This window comes from Mercenaria mercenaria, chromosome 3 (genome assembly GCF_021730395.1).
Source record: "Mercenaria mercenaria strain notata chromosome 3, MADL_Memer_1, whole genome shotgun sequence".
NCBI lineage: Eukaryota > Metazoa > Mollusca > Bivalvia > Venerida > Veneridae > Mercenaria > Mercenaria mercenaria.
In genome coordinates this window covers 20,290,236-20,311,883 of record NC_069363.1, presented here as the reverse complement: position 1 = coordinate 20,311,883, position 21,648 = coordinate 20,290,236, and the positions used below count along the sequence as shown (strand labels likewise).

The 21,648-nt window shown below is 34.4% G+C and overlaps 1 protein-coding gene across 1 annotated transcript in view; it reads right to left on the bottom strand.

Moving 5' to 3' along the window:
- Positions 1-2,005: 2,005 nt before the first annotated feature.
- Positions 2,006-21,648, bottom strand: part of LOC123525313 (uncharacterized) — a 36,825-nt gene continuing 17,182 nt past the window's right edge. Inside the window, exons 4-14 of the mRNA XM_053537959.1 lie at positions 19,358-19,437; positions 17,032-17,229; positions 14,822-14,960; positions 12,678-12,806; positions 9,648-9,782; positions 9,279-9,410; positions 8,603-8,734; positions 8,080-8,211; positions 5,542-5,673; positions 4,840-4,970; positions 2,006-3,935 (exon numbers count right to left, since the gene is read on the bottom strand). Of these exons, the coding sequence (XP_053393934.1) occupies positions 4,840-4,970; positions 5,542-5,673; positions 8,080-8,211; positions 8,603-8,734; positions 9,279-9,410; positions 9,648-9,782; positions 12,678-12,806; positions 14,822-14,960; positions 17,032-17,229; positions 19,358-19,437 (1,340 nt within the window). The 3' untranslated portion in view covers positions 2,006-3,935. The remainder of the gene's footprint in view (positions 3,936-4,839; positions 4,971-5,541; positions 5,674-8,079; positions 8,212-8,602; positions 8,735-9,278; positions 9,411-9,647; positions 9,783-12,677; positions 12,807-14,821; positions 14,961-17,031; positions 17,230-19,357; positions 19,438-21,648) is intronic.

Below are 21,648 nucleotides of genomic sequence, written 5' to 3'. Positions count from 1 at the left end.
ACTGATAAATGGAGTTGCCAAAAGAACTTCATAATTTATATTTCTTTCCAGAAAGCATTTTCTTGAACCTTGAAAATAAAAAAAAGTCACAGGGAGACTCAGGTCAGGTGAATAAGGTGGATGGTTTACAACTTTCAACAACCTCGCACTTGTGAGAGGAGGCGTTGTCGTGTATAAGATGGACTGTTGCCCATCCTTTGCTTGGACGTTTCTTATTGTAAAACTTGTTCAGTTTCTTCAGTACAGAGTTCTTGTAGAATCGTCCAGTGACTGTATGGTCAGATAGACAATGCACTTGAACGACTGGTCCACTAGAACTGAAGATAATTGCGTACAATATCTTTTTCGAACTTATGGTTTTCTTGGCAATACATGGGCGTTTTTGATAGTTTCGCTTCCATTGTTTTTGTCAGCCCTTCTCTGTGGCTCAAACATGTGCATCTAGGTTCCGTCACCTGTTAGTAAATTTGTCAGCCTTTGTATGTTTTCAAAAGTTCCTGGGCTCATTTAAGGCGTTGTTTCTTTTGCTCCTCAGTGAGCAAATGAGGTACCCACCTAACGCAAACCTTGCTCACGTCCAAACGCTTTTTCAGAATTGTTTGCATACTGCCTTCTGATATGCCAGTACGACTGGCTTTATCTTCTCCAACAATCGCGATACCTGTTCGATCGAAGCTTTTACAGCATCGATGTTTGCCTTGGTAACAGAGGTTTTAGGCCTACCAGAAAGGCAAACAGATAATTTCCCTTCTTTAAAGTTTTAATCCACCTAAAGACTATGCGCATTGAAATGACCTGGGGTCCATATATACCACACAACTAACAAATATCTGCTTTGAATCTATATCAAGCCTAATAAGGCATTTAATATAGCTATGAATTTCAGTCTTTTCGTTCATTTTACAATGTGACAAATCAATAGGTCAGTGTATCTGACTGCATGTATTTCAATTTGAAATGAAATAACTCGGTCATTTGAAAAGCAATTTGCACGAAATAAACTATTAGACACACCATTCAAGTGCAATGAAGTGTTTTAAAAAATACTTGGGATAAAACTACGGAAGCCCATTAGTGACAGAACTTTATGCAGGACTCTCGTGCCTCATAGAAACAGAGGATCACTGAACTCAGTGTGCATTGTGTTGATATTTCAGGTAAAGTGATACTTACTGTCAAATATAATACTTAATCCTACTTTCTGTATTTGTTTTATTTCTTCCCGGGTTATTTACAGTCATATAAATGATTTTTGTTCCAACTTTTGAGGGTGGAGAAAGACTGCAGATGCCACTCCTGGCATTATTTCATGTATGATCGAGTAGCTGAGTAAAACCTTCGTTTTTCTGTAAACCAGCTGACAGGCGTGTTTACATGGAGACTTCTACAACTCCAGCGAGGGTTCGAACCTAAATCGGTGAGGTGCAAGTGATTAAAAGTCAACGACCTTATTATAACCACTCGGCCACGGAAACCCTATATAAAAGTTTAGAGAGAATAATTTGTGTTTTACCTGTGTACTTCTTGTTAAATAGTGTTATCTGTGATATTACCCGGTATACAAATCCAGAATAACAAATATATTAACGTTTCCATGGTCAATTTTAACACTATATCCGTTAAACAATAATTATACTCGGTAACAGCAAATCGGTTATAACGGTAATAGCGAAATAAGTAAGGGTAGATTTCCTGGAAGCACATATCACCCCAAATACAGCCTTAGAGCCCTGCAAAGTCCACAAGAATCAGTCGGTGACCCAGGGATTTCCAGTCGCGCACACAAATGCTCACTGACTCATAGGAATCAGTAAGTATATGACAACACTGAAAAAACAGTACGGGGTAACCTTTTACAGCTACCACACGGCACTACATGACGCTATTTATAAATGAAAGGAAGAAGAATGTTAAACGATCAGACAAAAATTCTCCGAGGACAAGTTGCCAAGTAATGATAAGCACTTATATAGACAAATAGACAAAGTAAAAATGTGTATGCCAACAATTTTTATTTATTGAAGAAAACTAAACAGAGTAAATTGCATTGTAAGGCGTAAAAAATGTTTGTGTCTGGTAATATGCTAAAACAAATAGGGTAGGTAGGTCGGTATTTTTTTTATATATTAAGTGGGACTTTTCGGAAACTATTTTGTGTCAAAAAATGAATACATATAAGGGGGCTGTGCCTTTAGAGCATCAGTAAGTTGATTTATAATATCTCTGACCATGTTTAAAGCATAAAAAGGGCAGGTTTGCAACTTTTTGTTGAAAGTTGAAAAAAAAATCTCAAAAACCATAAAAACATTAAGGGCCGGGCCAAAAAATTAGGGTAGGTCGGGATACCGGAAACAAACAGTTTTTACACCTTATCAACATTTAAAAAAAAAGCATGTTTTTATTTTACATATTTAAGTATATATTTAAATAGAGCCAATAACATCATAAGGAGCAAAAGACAACCATCAAAACTTAAAGAAAATATTAACTCGAGCAAAAATTCTGAAAACAATATCCAGAGAAACAACAGAGTTTATAAATGCAACAGACCAAACTGCAGCCTATGTGACCAAATAGACGAAACTTTAATGGAAAAAATATTTTATGTAAATAAAAACATGTCCTGTGACGTGAAAAACGTGCATTATGTTTTGACATGTAATGGCTGCAACGAACATTACATAAGTCAGACAGAACACAAATCAATTCATTCTCAACAAATCAGAGACCCACCGCTAAGACAATAACCTGTTAGTAGTCATATAGACATTTGCTGTACAAGAGCCAAAATTTACAATATTCACATTTTATAAACTGAAAACGAACGGTTTATCAGTTAAATTAACAAAAGAAAAATATACTTCACTGTTTTAAATTAAACATGCGGAACAATTAACATTATACGGATAGATACATAACGTTATAACATCATTAACTCTCCTGTTTGACGTAAAAATTACGTCCCTTGTTACCTTGGCTTCAGAACTATTGAATTACTTCCCCTTTTTATTGTTTTATATGTAGACACACTGACGAGCCTTTTACGGCGAAACTAGTTTGTGACTTTTTTTAATATTTAAGAAAATATAAGCGAGCGTGTGAAGTAATTTTACGATATTTTGTTCCGGTTCCGGGTTCTTTTTCAATCTTCTTATAAATTTACATATGTGAAACTACTTTTTTTGCAATATGGACATAAGAAATTGTCACCTAATTGTATTATAAAACACATTGCGGTCAGGTTTTATATTCTATTATGCTAATCACTCGTGCTTATTGTATAACGTATATTTCCTGATGGTTTTACTTTAGCCGTCAACATGTCTAAATCAGCAATTTCTATAACAGCATATAAGAAACATTTCACTTAATTTCTATTACACAGCAAAAAGAAACTGGTCGTAATAACCAGTCAAGACACATAAACATCAGACACATTTCTCACTATAACAGCACTACACACGTGATACACTCATGAAACAGGAATTTAAGTGACACATACATCACTAAGAAGATCGTATCAAATAAATAACTAGATGAAAAGCTACCCGAATAAACAAAAACAAAACGAAATCCCATGTACAGTGCAACCCCTGCAGAGCAACACCCTTTGGGAGTTGCAGATATTGGCCTCTGTTGAGAGGTTGTTGCTGTATAGAGGTTAAATTGATAGTAAATTTCAGCTATGGAAAATTTTGATGATGCTGTTGTTGAGAGGGTTTTCCTATAGAAAGGGCCGCTCTGGAGAGGTTGCACTGTATATAAATTAGAATTATGAAAAACTGCGTATATTCCCTGGATAAAGCTTCTAAGTATAAGATATAATCTCGTCTTATTTTTGTGCACTTAATCGAAGACATTGTAATAGGAACCACTTTAGTTTGTAAATAAATACATCATTCACAATATTGCACATAGTTGATGAAATCTTGTTCCTGTAATAGATTTTAAAATAACTTTTCTCAAAAGCTGTGAATAAATATATCATAAGAAAAGCCATGTTTCAACAGCATATGCCGACCGCCTCAGTAGCCAAGTGGTAGAGTGCGGGAGGTCTTTGGTTCGATCCCTGGCCGCGTCATACCAAATACTTAAAATATGATACTGGTAGCTTCCTCGCTTAACGCTCAGTATTTACAGGATAGTGCTAGGTGTCAGTATAATAACACTGTGTGGGATAACATGTCACGTGTCTATGGCGTGATATCCCAGTGAGGCAGCACCATAAAGATTGGCATTGTGCTCACTGCTACAAAAAGTGTTGAAAAAGACGTTAAACACACACACACACACACACACACACACACACACACAAAACAGCATATCCCGTTAAAGCGCAAGTCCAGTTTGTATGGCAGGTATACCATAAAGATTGGCATTGTGCTCACTGCTACAAAAAGTGTTGAAAAAGACGTTAAACACACACACACACACACACACACACACACGCGCGCGCGCGCGTACACACACACCCACACACACACACACACTCAACAGCATATCCCGTTAAAGCGCAAGTCCAGTAGCAGTGTTTGTATGGCAGGTATATCATTCTCACATGTACAACAAATAGACATACGACATTGAAGACAAAATCAACTTGAGAAATACAGTAACAAAGTTGAATACCGCCTTGGAACGGTCAGTGGCTGACAGTGCGCATAGGTACATTAAATGAAACTTGAACTATATTTATATTTACTAAACATGTCAAAAAATAGAAGTTTTAGTAAAATACCGGTAGACAATTTCATTTAGTGCTCACAGTTTACTTCTGTTACATGACAACCGGCAAGATTAAACTGAGTTATTTTTTTGTAAATCTTAAAAATGACTTGCCTATTCTTTCACACATTTGCCAGCGTGAGGAAAATGGGAAGATTGACAAACGCAAGAGTTCGATTCTGTGTCACAAACCAAGTTCGGTCCAAGACAATTTCCTTCCATGCACATTCCTCTCAGAAAGCCATCTGTAAAATATGTAATGCTTTTTGCGACACAAAAACTTTTAACGGTTTTCATAAAGCACTAAAAATACTTTAAGGGAAGTTCCTCGAACAAATTATTTCCTTTTTTAAGCACTGAAATATACAAAGGGTTGAAATTCAATCATGTTTTATGTGAAATATAACATACGGAGATATAGACAGCTGTTTACAGTTTTCTACGTGTTATTTTTCACATTGAAATACTTCCCACACTTGTTCAAATGACAATTCATATTTTCAAACTATGAAACGTTAATTAAAGAAGCAGGTGCATTATACTTAATTATGTTTGTAAGTTCATCATTTCCATTCCGGTTAAATTATCAGAACTACTGGCATATATTAGTTTTATTCCATACAAATGCCAGGATAAACTGAAAAAGTAAGGTTTCTTCAATCTTATGCAATGGCATGCATATAAATCCTGCTGCTAAATAATTGTATTTCGTGTTTATTGTACCAACAAAGTTTTCTTTGCCTGAAAGCTGTTTGATAATATGTTATGACTAACATTTGTTCTTAAAAAGCTTTAACATCAGTCATACTAACTTACCTGTAATACACTTTCCATCAACATCGGTTGTTCCTTTCTTGCATACGCATATACCATTATAACATATTGCCTGCTCGTCCATTGTGCACGAAAGGCCATCCTTAGACAAACATTTACCACCTAGTGTTTCATCTGGACAATATATGTAATTAATGTCAAAATGTACAACATAATAATAAAATCATTACTCGACATCGAATCGGAATATCCCGATCAAGATATTTACTTTAGATTTTCAACAATAATTTCTATTGCATCGAATTTAGTTAAATAATGTCTACTTGCAAGTCACGTGTTGTTCTAACCTTTTTATTGACAAAGTACAACGGCCAACGAGACTCAATTATAAAAGTATTGCATGAGTTATATTGCTAGAATGCAAATGTGATGTTACGGGAGGATTGATTTAATACAGCGCATGCCTCTAAGAAACTGTATTGTTGGAAAGTGATTTATTAAAGTCACCGCGCAAAATTTAATCAGGAATAGTCTTTTCACAACTAATTCGTATCTATCCGCTGTACAATGTAGTTCAATGCGAAATAATTTACCACCTCTGACGTCATTATCGTTACAGACCGGAAAATTTGGCCTGCTCTTTCGCAACCTTTGAGGCAGCCGTGGACTTGATCACAAACTTACAAGTACTCATGCCCAGTTAAAAATAGTTCAACATACTTTGAATATATACCAGTGGCGCAGTAATTTACTACGAATAACTGTCGGCTGCATGCCTTGTGCCATTTTTGGAATGGATTCTTTTCATTCACGTTCTAACATAAATCACCTTCCATCAGTACTATACTATCGGTACTTTGATTTTACTTAGCTGTTGAGAGAAACCTAATGCAAAAAGATGAATAAGCGACACATACGAAAATGATTCTTAAGCATCAGACCTTTTATAATCTGACCTATTACAAAAGACGAATATATGACACATATGTCAATGAATTTTAAACAAAGAATCAATAACGAATATATCAAAGGTTGGACATACTTGAATCTTTAGCAAATTAAATGTAAAATAAAGGGAAAGAAATGCAACAGGAAACGCCAATACAGAACTCTGAATGAGCACATGTATACATAAGCAAAAATGAACGCAACCCAGCCAGTGGCAAAACCCATCATGATCCAATAAAGGATTGAGTTTATAATACGATAATGCTGCTGAAGAAGCAATTTGGCACTATTTATATTACAAATATTAAAAAGGTAATTTGGAGATAACTGTGTTCAACATAGCTTCATATTATGGCAGACTTTATTAACTATGAAAAACATATATAAATCCAATAAGATGTCTTTCCCAAAATGGGGAAAATCAACAACATCATGATTTACAGTCTTTCCTTTCATGGTTTCGCCGTACACTTGACAAATCTTCTAATCTTCTAACGCAAGACTTATTGCTTTGCCTTTTGCCATTATGTCTTAACATACCTTAAAATTGGTGTACGTTTAGACATATTGTGAATATGCCATAAAGAAAGTTCAATAAAATATATTTAAGCCTTCATACAATTTTACTCATTTGATGATCACGCACCTTAAATGAGTAACAGAAACAAACGTATTGAATTGTTCAAGTAAGTCAATTTTATCACATGATAAACACAACGTAAAATGCAATCATGGCTTAGCATATTTTTCGGAAAAAAACTACACCTTTAATTCAATGTAATACAGGTTCGATCAATTGAAATTACTCGCATATACTTCCGGTATCTTAAAAGTCTTCATATACTCATAGACTGTTATAGAAAGTATCTCTCACATTGAAAACTATAAAAGACTTGCTACTTGTAAAACATACGCACGTTTAAAACTCTTTTGGGACGGGTTACCTTACTTTTGAAATATTAACGCGATATAAATATCAAGGGTTTCAAATATTGGATTCTCTACCAACTCAGGCGTATTACAATTATATATGCATATGACAACTGATCAAAAACTTGAGTTTTTAGCAAACCAAACGTATAAGTAAAAACGAATTAATTACACACATGTCACTGGTTACAGTATCAATAACTAAAGTGTCAGTAGTTTCAAATACCGGAGTCTGTTGCGTATCTAATGTCATGTACTAAATTATTCAGCATATCAAACGTATCACAAGTGAACGTTTCAAATACTGAAATATTAAGTAAAACAAACGTTAAACAAACGACAACCAATCATACAGAGGGCAATAGCTTTAAATACTTGAATACTTAGCAAATCAGACGTATTATATGCGACGAATCAATTATAGATAAGACAACTGTTCGAAAATTCTCAGCAAATCGAACTTATTTACAAGCGACGAATCAGTTACATGCTTGAGACTTTTTTTCCAAATAATAATTTTTGAACATTCTTTGAAAATGATATGAATACTCCATATTTAATCAGAATTATCTGAAAACAAGCTTTCTACGCTTTCCATAAACAATTAAATACTGAATAGATAATATTAATAAACTGTCGTCATCTTAAATTTTAAACTACTTTTAGAAAATTGTAAAATAGGCGTTGTTTATCTATTCTCACCAAGTTGACATTTTCCATTTATTGCACTGGCATTCTCCTTACATACACATAAGCTATCCAAACATTTAGCATTTTGGTCCAGTTCACAAGCTTCCCCGTCGTCACCGATACATCTTCCTTGGTATGTCTCATCTACAGGATTTATTTATTTATCGGCGTTAAATAAAATACAAAACTGCTGCTTAACTAATGCATTGATTTACCGAGTGCCATTAGAAAATACTTTTAATATCATTGAAACATTTTTTCTCTATGCTTTTCTTCATTTCGTTAAATTATAAAAACCATCTACAAATAGACGTAGTGGGAAGCGCTGTTTATAATGATGGTATAACTTAAAGTCTAACCCATTTGTTATTTTCATATGTTTGTATTAGGTATGTGTATATTATGTATGTAACGAAGAAACTAAAAAGAAAATACTTAAGGATGTAAAACTACCGAATTCTGTTATCATTTGCACTTCATATAGAATAATAAATACAAATTTTCCCTTTGGCAATGACATATCAAAACCTGCTACCTGTGATGCAAACTCCGCCTATCCCAGTAGTACCATATCTACATCTACATATCCCATTTACACATTCAGTGTTGTTATCCAACAAACAGTTCTCGCCATTTCTTCCTACACATCGTCCACCAAATGTTTCATCTATGTAAAATATTTATTTCTCATACATTTAAATTGTCAAATTCAATACAGTACGTTTATGAACATTTACGTTGTAAATGATAATTTCAGATTTTATGTTAGTCGTACCTGTAACATATTCTTCGGTTTCGGTTTAATCTAAAAAAAAATATCAGAAGTACTACACGGTCATTTGAAGTTTATTACAAGAAGAAATTCTTTTATCCTTTCATGAGCCTGTATTTTGATCTAATTGTTATAATGGAGAAAGGAGAAACTGTTCTTGTCCATGGACAGCTACAAGAAGATATATGTATCCGAAATCAATCCGAAAGAAAAACGTTATATATCTTATCAAAAAGTAGCAATGTTCCTATACGAGTTTCGTCATTAAATATCTAGAAAAACATAGAAAGGTCCCCAATGTGGTGGAAAACCTTTATTTTGGTTATTAAGATCTAGACTGTATACTGTTGTCGTACTTAATGATAAAGAAAAACATATGAAGTAAAAGAAATATTTTTATAAAACTTTATTACTGTTCAAATCAGAAAGTATCAGTTACCAAGTGCACAAACTCCATTAGCGGGGGTAGTGTTGATTTTACAAATACATACTCCTCTCTGGCACATTGCGTTTTTATCATGTTTACAAGTTTCCCCGTTCGACCTCGCACATATTCCACCCAAGGTTTCATCTGGAAAAAGTAAATGTGACCGTAATATCGTTAATTATTAATTTATACTACTGAATTAAAAAAATATATATACAGAAAACTGAAGGAAAGGGATTATCTGTATGTTCGAATACATTTTGTGATGACATTTGTGTTTTCTTCATAGCAATCATGAGATACCTTTTCGACATTTCTGAACATTTGAACAAATCAATATTTAAATATAAAATTAACACAGAGCGCATTTTAATATTTTACCAGAAGTACACATTCCTGCTCTAAAATGAGTTCCAGGTATACAGAAGCATGTCTGATCTGCACAAACTGTGTTCTTGTCATAGAGGCAGTGACTTCCCTCTTCTTCCGCCTCGCATGAACCGCCCACGTACCCCGCTTTAATAATGAACAATAAAAGGTTCAAGTATAGGGCAATGTATTTGTAATAGATACATGTAGAGAAACGTAATAATGCGTCCGTGTGTATCCGACTGTGTGTCATTACGACGAATACACAATTGGATGTGATGTCATACTAAGGACTTCGGACACTATCATATGCTTCTAGCCTACATTTCAAATGCAAATTTCTCCTTAAGTATTTAAACAATACCCAAAGCGTCTCGAGTCAGTGATAAACCAATGTATTAGTTAATTTATTACAGCAGAAACTGATTTGTATCTGTTCCTATCAAGATGTTTTTCTTATTTTATCTGGGCCAGGGTATATTTTCTTGAAAAATAAAATGTTTAAATTTCCGTGAAAATATATAGAGGATAATTGTTGGTTTCGGTGTAATATCACGTTATAATTTCACCGAGTGGGCACCAAAAGTGATATTTTCACGAGTGGCGCAGCCACGAGTGAAAATAACAACTTTTGGTGTTCACGAGTGAAATTACCGTGATATTACATCGATACCAACAATTTTTCTGTTTATTTTATGTCTAAAACTCTACTTTTGTTGTGTTTATTTCAAAAAAATGTCGAAATTTGCGGGAAATTTTATCAGGAAGCATCGCAAAGATGACGTCATTTTAACGACGTCATCGTCATATTGTTTCCGGCTTTCAGTACGCTCGGTAAACTTTTTGACGTTAATCCGGGTATCAGATTTGATAATTTTCACTGAGTGGCCAGTGAGTTTATCAGGATATAATTCACCGTTATATTTCGATAAACCACCGAAAAACATAAAATAAAATGTCATCACTTTACGGAAGTTTTAAATATTTTAATTCCAGTCGAAAAAAGTGACAAAATCTGTTTATTTAAGGAAAAAATAACATTTTAAGATTAAAATCCTATAAATAAATAAAAAAGGGAACGATATTTTTCCAGACAACCTGTACTTGATTTATCTATACACTGTTCATAATGTAAAGTTATTGACGCATTACATTGTGTGAATAGGTATACATGTATAAGTGACCGGTCAGTTTTATTACAATGGTTCAGGTAGTTATTTAAGTACATGTACATGTCTGTATAGCTCTGTTATAAGTGATGGCAGCTATTTGTGTGATGTATAACATTAATAAAAAGAAAAGTCAGTAATCTTATCAAGGCCGTAGGGTGGGATTTTTTTAGGATAAGTACCAGTGGCACACATAATATTTGAGCCGCGCCATGAGAAAACCAACACAGTGCAATTGCCACCGGCATTTATCGATCCTGACCAGCCTGCACATCTGCGCAGTCTAGTCAGGATCAATGCTGTTCGCTAACGGTTTGTCTTATTCCAATAGACTTTGAAAGCAAACAGCATGGATCCTGACCAGACTACGCAGATGCTCAGGCTGGTCTGGATCCATGCTGGTCGCAAAGCCACTATGTTGGTTTTCTCATAGCACGGCTCATTTCGCTTAAACATGTAATAAAAATGTATCCGAAATGACAGTTCTATCTGAGACTTGCCTAAGGAAGCTGGATCGGAAAAAGTTAAATCCGGATAAGTCTGACAACAACCCATCTATAGATAATGTTGTCTATTCAGGGCTGAAGTTGTGTTCGTGTTCGCGTCTAGCCGTATTTGTATATGCCATCTGCATGGAAAGCGACTTGACACATCACTTTCGTGGCATCACACTGAATGTGAAACCGTCACTGATATGACCTTCCAAGAAACTACTGTTCTTGACCTATGCATCACAGGCATATCAATGCCAAGCTTTGTTTCTGTTGGATAGACTATAGTCAGGATCAGATAAAATGCCCCTTTTTTTGTTGTGTTTAGGCCTAGTCCGCCGCAAAGAAAATCTTCAATTCAGTTTTTACTGAAGGAAGAACATGAAGTGATGAATGCGTGTCACATGTAGTATGTGTCTAAAAGAAATAAATATGAATCCACAGAAAAAGATGAAGAAATAAAGAAATGAAAAATATATAAAAAATACAAAAAAATGATAATAATAATAATAAAAACAAAATGGAAAACAAATTACACCCTGGTGTGCGCGTCGCGAGAAGGGCATGCAGAAGATTACCTGGTGTGTTGCTAGTATTTTACAGCACACATTTGCCAATCTTCTACAACAAACAAACAGGATATGCGGCTGAAAATTTAACCCAATGAATAATAATGAATTAACAGTATTTGCTTCTCTCACTACTCTACATGTATAACATGCCTATATATGCCCATTCAAACATTTGTATAGTATTTTAGTTACAAACAGATGTAAAAATATGTGACTATCAAATTATTAAAAATGAATATAAAAAGTATTGGCTACTTTACATTTGGGAACACCCTGTAGTTATATTTTTTGTTTAAAAGTACTGTTCCACCCCTTGCATCAACACAATAGTCACAGAAAATGTGTATAATTAATATCTACATATGCTGGTCAAATATGGTTTTGATGCACGGGGGGGAACAATGTTCTTTAAAGCAAAATAGCTTTTATATGTATATAACAGGGTACGTAATTCTATTTAGAGCAAATATTACCATTTTATGAAAAAATATTGAAAAATTTGACTTTAAGAAATAATCTCAAATATGTATTTTGATGGTATATGTAATTAAATACTTATTTCTTAGTGGTTTATTTTTCACTCTTGGAGTAGGCAAATTCATATAGAAATTGTCCGAAGTCCTTTAAAATCTGAAATTTTTATAACGACTACTGTAACTAACATCCTTATAAAAATTATTGTACCCAAAGCCTTACATAATAAATAAGAATTTTGCGCTGGTACTGGTGATAGCAACTACATTTCATACAAAATAAAATCAAGGTTACTTAGAACATAACAGATAAATAATGTAAATGTATTATATTTACGGTTTGCGTAATAGTATCTGGGCGAATCAAATTTCTCTATTCCTAGAAATTCGCCATAAGTTTCGCCATACCAAACAAACAGTTCTGTTCCAGGTTGTATGGACTTGAATGCTTGATAAAAAATTTCGCCTGAAAACGAAACACGGATTTATGCATACTTTTAACAGAGAAATGCTCAATTTTAGACTCGTAAAAGTATAGTACAATACCATAAATACAGAGAAATGAACATATTGTTAAGAAAAATGATCAATTCAGGACAACATGTATGGAACCTTGCTATAAATACTGTCATAGGATATTTACTTTTTTATAAATGATCAAAAGCAAAAGATGTAAAGGTTTAATGTATATTTAAGCTTGAATGTTATGTTTAAAATTGAGAAATCCAATTAAGATCCTTTACAGACCTCTTATTTCACACATGTGAGAATGCGTTCGCATTCTTCACGTATGTGTGAAGAATTCGCATGTATTTTCACATTATCTATGAAATTTGCGACGAAGTCGAACACAACATCAACTAAAAGAACGCGCATCTCTCACTGTAATAAACAATTTTAAGTAGTGATAGAATGACAAAACGTATGTTGTATGTTTACAATCGCCAAACGACATTCTATCATTAACCGGACATTTCCCTAAGAAATCTTTTGCAAATCCTGTATGACAGAATTCTCTTCTTGGCAATGCTTGAAACCACAGGGAAGACGGAAGGTGAATGTCAATACCTTAACTAACCGAAGACAGAGGCCAGTACTCAAATAAAGATATTTTGTTTTAGATGATAGATTAAATCCTTGGTGGTTGTTTTGTTGACCGTCACAAAGCGGAACCCCACTTCGTTTGGTTGAGTAATTGTTTGTATTTCATTAATACTCGGCTGTAAGGTGTTGTTTAAGGCAGGATGAGATTTTGGAACGTGGCTTTTCATTCTGTGAGTTTCTTTTAATGAGAAAAGAAAAATTGGGCGCGGTGGTGGTGGTGAATGACGATACAGGAAGTATGAAAAGCGAGTCGCAAGAGAACTTCGAGTTAAGTCAGATGGCAACTCTACATACAAATAAATAAAATAGCCCTAAAACGCTTTAAAAGTATCTGCTTGAGTATCATTCTATATAAACATTTAATTTATTTGTAACATGGAAGATCATAGTCACGAGTTTGAAAGACCAGGTCAGATACGAATGATGCATGGTTTATGAATTGCCAATTCAGTTTGGCGATGTGGGTTGTAAATATGTCTGCCTTGGAGTAATATTATCAGTTACACAATTACTTTTTGTGGTACTGGGGCAGTCGAATAACAAACACTTTTTATATGCATGAATACCAGAATATGTTAATTTAATCCTTATATTTCCAAAACAAACACCTTACTTTCGCCGAACTATTTTTGTTTTCAAAGCTTTCACTGTTTGCACGAATTATTTCAAAAACAAAATTTCATAACATTTTGAATTAAAACCGTGCTAATAGGATTGGAAATGATCTTTAACAAAGAAAATGAGTGATAAGGGTATTTATACAAAAATACAAGAATTATAAACGTCTCAGTTGTAAATCTCAAACGGCTTACATAGATATATACATAGAAGTATATATACCGGCGATTTTAGTCCGTTGATAACATAATTGCTTTGGAAAGTCATTTTTATTTTCTACTTTTGTGTGGGATGGTGTGTGTGCATGTGCGAGCGCGTGCGTGTGTGTGTGTTGTTTTGTCTGCCTCTCTCTCTCTCTGTGGGGGACGGGATATATCATTTATAGCAAACTAGGTGTACAAGAGTGAACAATACATTTTATAATAAAAAGAAAAAGCCATGAACATAAGTTTACACATTTCCCTTGTAGGTAAACCACTCTTAATTTGGTCTTACTTTTTTCACTTCAGTGCAGAATCTTTCTGTAAGTAAAGATCCTACTATTTTCAATTGATTGCAAAATAAAATAACATTTCAATATTAGAGAATATTATAGTGCAAGAAACTAAATATTTCAATTCGGGAGGAGCAGTAAAATAGAATTTAATGATTGGCAAATAAATGTAAGATGTATGAATGACTGCTGCGAATTCCTCAGTTCCCTCACGCTATTGTACAAAAGACCTGATTTTGTTGTCTTTTATGTCTTTGAATTTTTACCTTTATGTTGTACAGCAACTATATTTTCCGTGGCCGCATTAATTGGAGTGTCTACGTATCTCAACCAGTTGGACAGAGCAATGTCTTTTGCATCTACCCACACAATGTCAGCTCGATCCTCACCTTCCCGTGTGTCTATCTATATAATAGTTAAAATGTTCTCATAACCAGAAAGCACTCTAAACAAACAAATGTCGTAATGATGATCATAATTCTAAATCAATTAATTTCTATCTAGCCATAAACAGTAAAAATCGCCTTTGTCCCTGTCCTTTTGTAAATTTCAATCTGTATGCTAATTTATTTGGTGAATTATGTATACGTTTTCATATTTATATATATTATTTGGCCGGTATCTTCCTTTTCTTATTAGCTGACGTATATTACTATCAATGCTCGACAGTCCATCAAACTTCATAGAATAATTGCCTGTAGCCAGTTTATAACCCTTACATTTACGGTCATAGGACACAGTGCGTCCGAGTCTGGAGTAGTTTGGGAAAGCTCTCTGATTTATGGCCGTCAAACCCCACAGAATGCTTATTGGGCAATAACTGAAATTGTGGTTTAGATATCAATCGTTCAAAGGTTAATGCCTCAGTGACTTTGAGATAAAATGTCTCCAATAGATAGCTGAAAAACGCTAGCTGTTTCGGCCGTAAACCTCTGTATTGTCAGTAAACAATCATTTATTCTTCTGTCAGAGTAATTTTATATATGTAGGGAGGCAGTATATAAACTGTCTATGCTATCCCATGATCTACGTAATCGCGCGGTATTATATGTCCAGTTTAATTGTCAGAAATGCTTTTATTAGTAAGCTCTATAAAGTATTGCTACAGATATTATTTCCTAAAACAGACAATTACTTGCCTTTAATTCTGTTTCCGAAATTTGGACTTCCTGTAAAAATATTTTACATAGCTGATACATTCATTCGTATACAAGCCTAGACATTTATCAATGTTAAGGTTTTTCCTGTTTGAAATTCCACTTTGTAGCGGAGAGGTTACTAAAATGCATTTAAGTATCTTTTCAGATAAATAAGCCTAAAGGTGGACATAAGTCCGGTACACCGACGAAGTAATTTTCTTTTTAACAATTGCTAAGTTTCAATGTCTAGTCCTATAGGTTTACCGCCACATGGAGATAGTTAGGAAACTATTACGTAATATACTTACATAATTACAAATTCAAACAGGTAGTGCATACGACTTAATTCAGGGCCGTAGGAACGTCGCGGGGGGGGGGACAGGTGTCGGGGGCCGCCCGCCACCCCCAATAATTTGACCGATTATGCTAATTATCTTAGCAATTAATTATTTTTTGACAGCGAGTCCATTTTAGCTGTGACCTGTCACCAGACATGCAGTTTTATAATTGTATTTTTAACCTTATTAATGTCAAATCAAAACAGAAAACCTGTAAAAATGATAAAAAAAGCCTTAGAATAGCGTTTCTTTGTCAGACCCAAGCTCGAGGAAAAGGTGTGGGGTTTTATACTAAACTCATTATACTGTATTCATTTGAAAATGTCAATAAAATTGCAGTGGTAAAAGTGTTCTTAAATGCTCCCAAAATGCCCCAGAATGCAGGAAATGAAGCACTGAATTTCAGAATTTTCAGGGGGAGAATGCCTCCGGACCGCCCTATCTAGTCCCCTACTTTCTATTTCAGTCGGCTGATTTTTGGTTGCGGGTTTATCCCGCTACCATAGTTAAGTGTATTTCTGACAATCATGTAGCATCTTTATTTGATTCCAAATCACATCCAAAGGATGTTCATGTGCTACACAAAATAGTCCCATTCATGAACAATGCGGATGAATTATCAATGATCAAGCAATTCTTACTCATCCTCTATCCATTCACACTGGCCATCTAGATTATATAAGACCTGTCAATGATTAGGTATTCCAGCCCATGGTTACATCACTGACTTCAGCTGTTCATGTAAGGTCAGGCAGAGTTTATCTTAGATATAAGGCACATTAGTATTTGTTTCTTATACATGTATATTTAGAGATTCAAATGAAAATAAATCTAGCAAAACCCGCAACCACCAGACATTTCAAGGCTTTGATTATAATCTGTGACCACCCCGTCCCCCCACCCCCCATTTGAAAATGCTTCCTACGGGCCTGACTTAAATTTACTTTAAACTTGTTAAATTCAATAATAAATTCAAAACTTTTAAATTGATAAAATCACCTTCCAACTATAACCTGAATCCTCGGCGCTCTCTGTGTCTTCATCAAAGGTACCTTTGTATGGGCCAAACATTGTGTCTTGTTCGATGTAAATGTTTGTAAAAGCTCCTAAACCAGCATTTGGTATAGTTGACATTTTAATTTCAAAACCATCAGGGACGCTGTTCAATGCTCTCATCGGGTCGTAGCAAACACTTGTCTGCCAAAGTATAAGATATACGACTACATGGTTTACGTAAAACATCACAAACAAAATACGTTCTTTTGCTTGACCGATAGTTATATATTACCATAGTTACGAGTATAAGAATACAATGACGTTCCTTCTGAAACGTATGTATGTACGTATGCATGAATGTATGTTTATTTATTTTAGACAAACTCAAGAAAAATGTTTAGTAAACAGATAGGTTGTGAAGAATGTTAAACATTGGGATACACTGATGTGTCCAAAATTGGAATTATACTGTCATCACTGTGTAATTGAAATAGGATATAATTTGACAAGTATAAGCTAAATTGCTTTACTTACTGTATATCTTTGTATAAAACTGCTTTCATTCCTAAAACAACAACGCTTTCTAAATGTCTTGCGTCAATAATGATTTTTATTTGATGAAAAACAAAAAGCTAGGAGAGGAACAGGTCTTGAGAATTGAAGTTTGCGGATTACCATATTTAAAAGCAGGACAGACTTCGGTGTATCTCCATGTTGTGGAGATATGGGCCGCCTTGAGAAAAATATTGAGAAATATAGAGACCTATACCACATTGTAGATTGAAGTGATTTATCGAATTTTCCCAGGTATCTCCTTTCGGGCACGCACAACATAACAAATACACATTTCCATGTCCGAAAAAACGGAATGTTATATTGTTCTAGTCAACTACTTGGCACAAAATCTTGATATGAAGTTTGGCAATTCAACTGTATTTAGAGTAAAATAAATAGTATGGCATAACATGCAATTTATGTTTCTGAGCTGTCAACTAAACACACGTACGTATCTTTCACGTAAAAACAATGAAAAATATCCAGTGGGAAAAGCGTCATGTCAAACCATGGAATTGCTGAAACCAAATGTTATCAAGAACTGACAAAACTACCAGTTTTAAACACTTCAATCGCTGGTATATTTCACAATTGGGGAAGATAAACTATGGACAGTTGAAGGTCGGGTGCAATAGAAAAAATATAATAGCCCATGCAAGCACCTTGAATAATTCATTCTCTTCTGATAAGAAAAATTAAGATGATTAATGTGAATTTTCCGCTATGAGAATTACGTCGTTTTTATCTGATTTAGGCAGTGGTTGTTTAGAACACGTAGTTATTTTTCACACTAACTTATCTCGAGCGCTCGACAGAATATGTCGCAGATTCGAGAGAAGGATGTCATGTGCCCGAAATAAGATGTTGTACACTCGAGACAAGATGTCGTGTGCTCAAAATAAGATGACGTGCGCTCGTGATAAGATATCGAGAGGCTCGAGATAAGTCAAGGGCTTGCTATATTTTTTTTTATGCTGGTTCTACATTGATCAACTAAGTTTCGCAGTTCAGACAGACGCGTTGGAGCAAGTCATGGCCACTGATGGTCATGTCTTTTCACAAATCAAATAGTGTGAACAGTCTTATTGAAGAATCAGTTGCGATACAGCGTTTTTGACAATACATATATTGAAAATGAGCCACGGTCAGGGCGGTCATGCTTTTATACGTAGCAATATGCCATTAATAAAATTAATTCGGGTCACACAAAGAACAACTGTTATTATTCTAAAATCGAATAAACAGTTTTAAACAAAGTATTTTAGCAGAGAGTTGCTAGGATATCTTTCATCAAAATCGTTTAAGTCGTCTCAACCTAGAACGGGCTTACTTTTTCTATATATATGGACACGTTAAAAATCTCCTTTTCTTGATAGCTTGTTCAATTTCAGAATAGATTATTAGCCGCAATAATGTTGATGTTTTAAAGGCCTAGTCGCCATGAACATGGCTCATTTTCTGCAAAATAATATACTATGGGATATTTTAGACTGTCTTAAACTTTCAGACAGGTACAAAAACATGGCCGCTAGTTGACGGAAATTGTTTCAGTTCTACTTTAAGCTGTGAAACATTGATAAAAATCGTTTGCACGACATTTTAACTCGAGCGCTCGGCATCTTATTTCGATCGCACAGCATATTATCTCGAGCGCGTGAATCGTACCGCGAGCGCACCACATTTTATCTCGATCGCATGCCATGTTATTTGACATCTAATTTTGAGAGCACGACATCTCATGTCGAGCACATGGCATAATTTTAAAGTGTATTACCTTTTTATCGAGAATAAATGGTGCAAACGGCTGTACAATTTCACCATACCAATCTTGATTTTCCTTCCATTTTATTGTTCCTATAAATTAAGATGATTTCCTGAATTAACATACATTTTATATAATTGTATCTAAATACATTACAAATTCACAAAGCTATTCTACTTATACCTATTCATATGTTGTTTTACCCATCAGGACCGCTCTGAAAGTGAGCCTGCAGATTTTATTCTCTACCGAGATTCCCTGGTTGAACCTCTTACACATGAAAAGTATGGCCGCGTCCATTTCAAATATAGACTCCGACTTACGAGGAACATTCTTATTTCTAGAGATAAATTCCTAAAATGTATTTCCAAATATCAAGTTACAGCTGTAAATTTTATTGATCTCACTCTTATACTCTTTATTCAAAGCTATGATTTTTTTTTTGATGGTGCTTGAATTTTCAATCCGCTGGTTGGAGAGTTATTGGCTGAAACATCTCCTCGAAGTTGTAATGAGTATGAATGCATTCCTGGACAACGGTAGATTCAGAGAAGAAAATTTCCAAAGTGTTTCCTATAGTCATAGGATAGCCCACATGTTTATTAATAAGTAGAGGGCCGCCGAATGTAAACTTATTCAGACTATTAAAGTATAGGGCCAACATAATATGACGAGGTGATTTTTAAGTTTCCACAACTTATTTATAGAAAAGTATCAGCGTGCTATGCTCTTTAGACGATTCGAAGCATTTGAACACTCTTTGCAGACGATCCACCAAAAACATGTGTGAAATTATTTTTTAAATAGAATTGGCAGTTTCTTTAAAAAAAAATTGCAGTTCAGATTATACAAATATGGCCACTAATGGCAATATTTTAAACAGATCATATGCCTTCCTGTTTCAGCTTTGTCACCCGTGTTGTTGATTTGAACATTCGCAAAAGAAAATATTTTGGTAAAATTATATTAAATCTGGCCAGTAATTTCTTAAGTGACGCTTCTGCTATATTTGAAGTTGTTTCCGCTAAAAACATATAGGGAAAACGACCTTTGGTGGCCTTTTATACATTCTGAATTAATTCAAATAATGTTAATAGGGGGTCATAGAGGGTCCTTAAGGAACATAAATGTGTAACTATTTTGAAATTGGGCAAGTAGTTTATAACAAGAATATGTTGAATCTTACTACTTAAGATTTAAAGTGAAAAGTGATCTAACCCCCTTTCGATTCTGATCTTGACAGACATTGACCCGAGAACATTTTTAGATTTAAACGGCTGTTTTTCAAGACATGATTTTCAAATTTTTGCTTTTTTGTTGTCGACGTGACCAGAATTCGACAATTTTGTATAGAATGATTTTTTTGCATACTTTTTGGCATAGAACCTTTGAAAAGAGACCAGTTAAAAATTACAGGACGTTTGGTAGAAATTTGCCGAACATTTAATGCATATGTCTATTAAAATAAAAATTTTGTTGACAACGATGACGGAAGACGGACACAGAACTATCACTATACCAAACCTACTGACTGTTTGCTGGTGTTTCTAAATGTGTTAGTGAAATATATTTATAATGTCCATTCCCATTTAAATACAGTTCGAATCCCATGGGACCGAATGTTTTACTTCGAGATAGCGAACTTCGACTTAAAAGGATATTTTGTGAAAATGTCTTCGAGGTAGCCTAATTTCTGAGATAAACGAGTTCGAAATATTGAGTTTCTCCCTTAGATATTTGCTTAGATTTCATGTATGGGATTGTTTTTCGTTACATTTCGTATAAACAGTATGCGTTCATGCAAACAAATTCCGAGATACAAATGCATTTTCTTAGATAAAGAACGTTATTTATGTTGACATGCAGAGAAGATAACTTATTTCAATGATACACTTTCATTTAAGACATATTTTAACTGATTACTGCACTGTCTGATCAATGGATATGTATGAAACAAAGGTTGTTCTACTTTTTAGCCCTTGCAGTGAATATCATCTTATGTTTACGGAAGTTTTGTTCAACAATATATTACTTGTTTAACTTTTAATTTTGAGAAGTATTTTGCCTTACAGTTGATCATGACAATTTGCTAGTTTATTTTTGTAAGCTTTAATAAACCTGGTAAAGAAAATTAGATACACTGTTGAAACTCGGTATCTCTTATCCAAACGGACAGAGCGTTTTACCTCAAGATAACCGATATTCGACTTAAAAGGATATTTTATGAAAACGAGTTCGAGATATCGAGTTCCAACTGTATTTACAAAACCTTGTAAATATGTTATTTGCATACAATAAAAATT